The sequence below is a fragment of the Schistocerca cancellata genome, chromosome 8 (assembly GCF_023864275.1).
Source record: "Schistocerca cancellata isolate TAMUIC-IGC-003103 chromosome 8, iqSchCanc2.1, whole genome shotgun sequence".
Classification (NCBI taxonomy): Eukaryota; Metazoa; Arthropoda; class Insecta; order Orthoptera; family Acrididae; genus Schistocerca; species Schistocerca cancellata.
In genome coordinates, this window is record NC_064633.1 from 600,435,229 (window position 1) to 600,441,399 (window position 6,171).

The window sequence follows — 6,171 nt, forward strand, 5'->3', positions numbered from 1 at the left end:
AATGTCAGAGTCGTCATGTAAATGTAGATGTAAAATAAATTTAACTTTCGATCTGCAGATCTCCACCCAGCTCACAAAGAAATGAATGACCGAAATCACATAGCAAATTATTGACATGAGAAAACAATGCTGATAACGTTAACTCCTCATTAGAGCGAAAGCACATCTGGTGCACAAACATCCCGCCCCATTACAGCTGTAGCACGAAACTAATCTCGGAAGCTATTCTTCGTCAGATTTCAATCGACCGCACGATTCTACGAGTAACGTGCCTTCGACGAGCTGCTGCAGTCGAAAGGCGTAGTATAAATTACGAGGGTTACTGTAAATTGACGCTAGTAGCAATTTTCATTTGTCATGACAATTTATGGCTGAAGAGTACAATAGACAATCCGATCTGAAAAGAGAAAAATATATGACTTCAGCTCGGCTATTTTGGGAAAGTTTGCTATCTTCAGAGTACAGAATGAAATTGAGATGTACAGCTTGTGGTCCAGTATTGTACTACGACTTCCCCACGTTATTTACAATGGGCTTGCTGAGATCACTCGCCGTTGAGTCTGCCTTACTTGAATCCGTAGCTACTGGACAGAAATGTATACGGGTAACCCCGCCAGTCGTATTTCTGTGACACGTACATTTACCGAAGATCGTATCAATGAAATATTTCTGATTTCCATTCGTCGCAGTAGGAACTGTGATGAAAAATTCAGTTAGTCGAGGATACGGTAAAGAGCCAGGAATATGCAGAAGTAACAGCGGCACTGTAGTTGCGCGAGGCATGTTACACAAACACCGGTAGGAAAACGTTACTCGGTGAAGTTCGAGGTCTACGATACTTCAACGGCAAGTTGGGGGAGGGCTTTTTAGTCGCAAAGATGTCGCCGCTTACTGCCGCTCATTAGCGAAAACTGCGCGCCGGATAGGTAAAGCCGAGTGCAATCAATAATGCAAATGAAGGGCAATGTTGCTGGGAGCGGGTCTTACCTATTCATCACGCTGTGCGACAGCCAAAGAGAAACTGTTTCGTTTTTGCTGGGCGGGGAATACGCGGGGCGGGCCCGAGTCTGGTGGGCGGCGCCAGCGCCTGCGCAGTCGCACCTCGGCCGGGCCGTCATTGGTGCGGGGCGGACCGGGGGGCGGATCCGAGGCGTGGCCGCGGTAGTGGTGGGGGGGGGGAAGCGGCAGCTGCGAGGACGGCAGCCGCCGCAGTGGCGACCCGGACGCGGGACTAACAGGACGCGGCTATGTGCTCACCGCGGCGGCGATAAAAAGCGGCGAGCGCTCGACGGCGAGATGCTGGTGCCGCCGGACATGATGGCGGCGCAGTCGAAGCTGCTGTACCAGATCAACAAGTACTACGGCGAGCGGGTGCACGCGCGCAAGGCGCAGGTGGCCAAGACGGTGCGCGAGGTGTGCAAGGTGGTGCAGGACGTGCTGAAGGAGGTGGAGGTGCAGGAGCCGCGATTCATCTCGTCGCTGACCGAGTGCAACGGCCGCTACGAGGGGCTCGACGTCGTCTCGCCCACCGAGTTCGAGGTGGTGCTCTACCTCAACCAGATGGGCGTGTTCAACTTCGTGGACGACGGCTCCCTGCCCGGCTGCGCCGTGCTCAAGCTGAGCGACGGCCGCAAGCGCTCCATGTCGCTGTGGGTCGAGTTCATCACGGCGTCGGGCTACCTGTCGGCGCGCAAGATCCGCTCGCGCTTCCAGACGCTGGTGGCGCAGGCGTGCGACAAGTGCGCCTACCGCGACTCGGTCAAGATGATCGCCGACACGACCGAGGTGAAGCTGCGCATCCGCGAGCGCTACGTGGTGCAGATCACGCCCGCCTTCAAGTGCTCGGGCGTGTGGCCGCGCTCCGCCGCGCACTGGCCCATCCCGCACATCCCCTGGCCGCACCCCAGCCTCGTCAACGACGTCAAGACCGAGGGCTTCGACCTGCTGTCCAAGGAGAGCGTGGCGCTGCAGGGCAAGCAGTCGGCCATGGAGGGCGACGCCTGGGTGCTGAGCTTCACCGAGGCCGAGAACCGGCTGATGCTGGGCGGCTGCCGGCGGCGCTGCCTCAGCATCCTCAAGACGCTGCGCGACCGCCACCTCGACCTGCCGGGCAACCCGGTCACCTCGTACCACGTCAAGACGCTGCTGCTGTACGAGTGCGAGAAGCACCCGCGCGAGCTCGAGTGGGACGAGGCGTGCCTGGGCGACCGCATCAACGGCATCCTGCTGCAGCTCATCTCGTGCCTGCAGTGCCGCCGCTGCCCGCACTACTTCCTGCCCAACCTGGACCTCTTCAAGGGCAAGTCGCCGTCCGCGCTCGAGAACGCCGCCAAGCAGGTGTGGCGCCTCACGCGGGAACTGCTCACCAACACGCGCTCCCTCGAGAAGCTCTAACCGCACTCTGTGGCCCCGCCCGCGCTTCTCTTCTCTCTTCTCACCTCCACCTCTCCGTCGAATAATCGTTAATAAAACTTCAGCGTTAGACATGCGCGTGTGTCACTTCAGAAGCTGTAGTGTCGTCCGAACTCGTGCTCCGTCTCTAATGACCTTGTAGCTGACGGGACGTTAAACACGAATCTTCCCGTATTATTTACACCGAGCGACTACCACCCTCAAGGGTTACATACGCGCTCCTCTCCATAATACAACACATCACAAAACAGCTAAGCAAAGTAAATCTGTACCAAATGATTCGGCATTTGTCAAATTATTAGACGATCCTAAGACCAAATCTCCACACTGAGCCTCTGTTGCCCTATCAGCCACACCTCTTCATTGCACGGTAAATAATACTTACTAGTGCAGCGTTTTGCGTTGAACACGTGCACGTATTTCAATTCGGAAGGAAACTGCGAATTCCCACATGTCCGCCAAAGATTTTGTCTCCGCTTTATCGAAGGACTGTTGTCTCCAAAGAGAACCCCTTCTCGAGCATAACAGCACATATAGCAAAGCCATTGGGTTCAGTGACTTGGAGTGCGCTTCTTTATTACTTCTATTGCTTCAAAAGCAAATGTCGACTATAAGCTTCGGATACCGCTGAAAATGACCCTCAGAACAAGCCTTCACACCGACCATTCGTTGCTATAACAGCCAATGTGTTTTTTCATCACGTACAAAACCTCGTCATAATACCTTAAATAATTTAAATACTCATAATATAGAATTTCACATTACACGTAGTAAAATCAGGATCTTACGGCTTGAGAATCTGATACTGATCGCGCTTCAGCCTCGTAATAAAAGATTTTGCTTCGTCATTGTCCCGCAGCAAGGTATAACCACAACTTCATTCCCGGAGATATGTCAAATTAACTTCCCTCCGGCTTCTGTAACAATTTTTCGCTTCTATCGCTGAGTAGCTACGCAAACAATTTTAATCTAAAAAATCACTTTCGGTAGTAATTAACAAATACACTGATATATTACGCATACCGGTGAAAACAATCCCACTTTAAGACTACGAAGTGTGTGTTTTTTAGAGAATGTTTTTACTGTAATAAAATAGGAAAACTGGCTAGTGAGATTAGTTCGTCGTCTGTATGGATTGTTTGTGTGCAGTTTGGAGAGCGACAATACGGACAAAGCGTCTCCATCGTTACTGAAAAAAAAACTTTTTTGTGTATGTGAAACAAATGAGTGCATTTTTAATATGCAAAACTAAAAACATTCTGCGATGTATAAAGCGAAATTATATTTAAGCCTGTGTAAAGTGTTGTTTTTTTCGTATAATACGAATGCATAAAAGAGTCATAAAATTGTGTTTTTTGGAGTGAGTGTTGAGTACGCGACTGGCTGAGATGAAAGGTAACGTACAAACTAAAAGCTATCAACTTATGTCAATTTATGTAAGCAGTGTAACTGTCGAATAGTGTCTCTCGCTCAGGCCGCTGTAGGCCTAAAACTATACAGCTCTCTAACGCGGCGAGGAGTGACGGTGAAGTTTTAAAATTAGGCCTACCTGTGAGGACTTTCATTTACTCATTTCTGTCTGACTATTTTGCATTTCGTCTGTAACATCTGTGTCTATAGTCGTCTGTTGTTTGTTGTCACAGCTGATGTTTGTTACAATAAAACCTTTGTCGGCCAGCCTGTACTGTATCTGGCGCAATAAACGATTTTTGTCTCTCGACTTGGGTGCGTGTTGGTTGTGTCCTGAACCCCCTGTTGTCCCTGCTGCACGGGCATATTTACAGCGGAGGCAGAAAATTGAGACGCCGGCCGCGGCGGTTTATAAATACCCGCGGCCGGCTGCGGCAGCGGCAGCCATACAAATTAAACACACATGTTTTACAAAAAGCCCGCTGACAGGCCGCGCGGAACGGCCCAGACGCCTGCAAGCCCACAGCTCGGGCCAGCGCGTCCACTGCAGTTATCAATTACCTCGACAATCAGGCTACACACTGCCTCTTGTCACACCACGTAATATGCTCACACCGAAAAAAGTCTGTGCCCACAAAACTTCTCTCCGGCTTGGGAGGAGCGTGTGTACTCTACACTGCATTTAAAAATAACAGATTTTCAACCTCAGACGATAATCCATACTGCAATAGCTTCACTACAGACATGTAGGCTACTAGTGTACTGACAAAATTTACGAACTTAACAAAACATAGTTCTGATACTATTAGAAATTTCAGTTTCATAAACTGTGGCCAACGGAATAAAATTCCTATAACAATCCTGTCAAGGCACACTTAAGCAACAAAGCGAGATGGGTATTTTTTTTTAACTAACGTCACTGCCCTTTTTAATGACATAACGACAACTAAGAGGCATCTGCTTGGGTGTAGCATAAAACAAAACATGTGAAATAACATTTGTGTAGTAACATATTTTCGACATTCAAGCTGCTATAAACAGAAAAACTAGAACTCTGTGAATCCAAAGTGTTTATTAACAATTTTACCACGAAAGTGTATGTATTTGTTCAAATGACAATAATTGGCTCAAATGGCTCTGAGCACTATGGGACTTTACATCTGAGGTCATCAGTCCCCTAGACTTAGAACTACTTGAACCTAATTAACCTAAGGACATCACACACATGCATGCCCGAGGCAGGATTCCAACCTGCGACGGTAGCAGCAGTGCGGTTCTGGACTGAAGCGCCTAGAACCGCTCGGTCACATCTGCCGGCATGTATTTGTTAAAATATACTTGACTGCTTAACTGCTGGAACGGAATTTGTTTATCCAACGGAAAACGTTCCTATATCTTGCGTGTTACAGTAATAAGTGGTTCTTCACTGATCATTAAAAAACTCCTAAGTGGTGTCAGACCTGAAGAAGTGTACTTTTGTGATAAGAGTTACTCCACCTCTGGAAGAATCGACTTCCGCCTCGCTTTTACTGAGAGAATGTGTCTGCAACTATAACAACAAAACTGAAAACAAATGTCACACAATTATCCACAGACATAATATTTTTTCATGAGTATGAATAACAGGCATAAGTAAATAGTGGTGTACCACCAACAACAGATCCATCACACTCGTTCCATGAGCAGTTCTATGGTATACACATACACAGAAGTTTTGAAAATTGCCAAGAACAACTTCTGGGACTGTTTCATATGTTCTTAAAAAGGAAGGAAACGTAAGTAGCAACCCTACAAAGCCTAAAACGTAATTATTGCTCCATCGTTAGTAACGAGGCAAAATAGAATCCGATGCATTAAGTAATTGCATCGAGTTTGATTAGCAACCAGAATTTCCGTGACATATTTTTCATTCAGGCAGATGGTGTGTTCTACACAAATATTTCGCAAACATTAGTCCATTCATCATTCCAGCACCAAACTAGTGATTATAACTTCGACAACGACGTGAAATATCTGCAGAACATCGCTCTCACTTAGTGCACGAAAACGTAATTTCTCAGCTGAAAAGTACTTAGACTTACACTGATTGATGAACCTTTATCAGAAATATTGCTACAAATGATACATATACCTTCCCATACACACCCTGGTCGTCTACAGGCCACATTTCTCTTTTTGTTTAATTTTTTATGATCATAATCTTCCCATTTTTATAATACTCCACTTCCACACCACACAATACGTATATGACTTTCCACTATTTTATAGGCTTCAAACTAAAAATTTTGTTGACACTTTACGCCATACAGTGCCATGTAACATAATTTTACTATTGTATCTGCTGTTTTA

At 47.3% G+C, this 6,171-nt stretch overlaps 1 protein-coding gene across 1 annotated transcript; it reads left to right on the forward strand.

The window, feature by feature from the left end:
• Positions 1-1,220: 1,220 nt before the first annotated feature.
• On the forward strand, positions 1,221-4,132 carry LOC126094692 (protein mab-21). The gene has a single exon (XM_049909217.1). The coding sequence runs from the start codon at positions 1,297-1,299 to the stop codon at positions 2,392-2,394; it is 1,098 nt and encodes a 365-aa protein (XP_049765174.1). The 5' UTR covers positions 1,221-1,296; the 3' UTR covers positions 2,395-4,132.
• Positions 4,133-6,171: the final 2,039 nt, after the last annotated feature.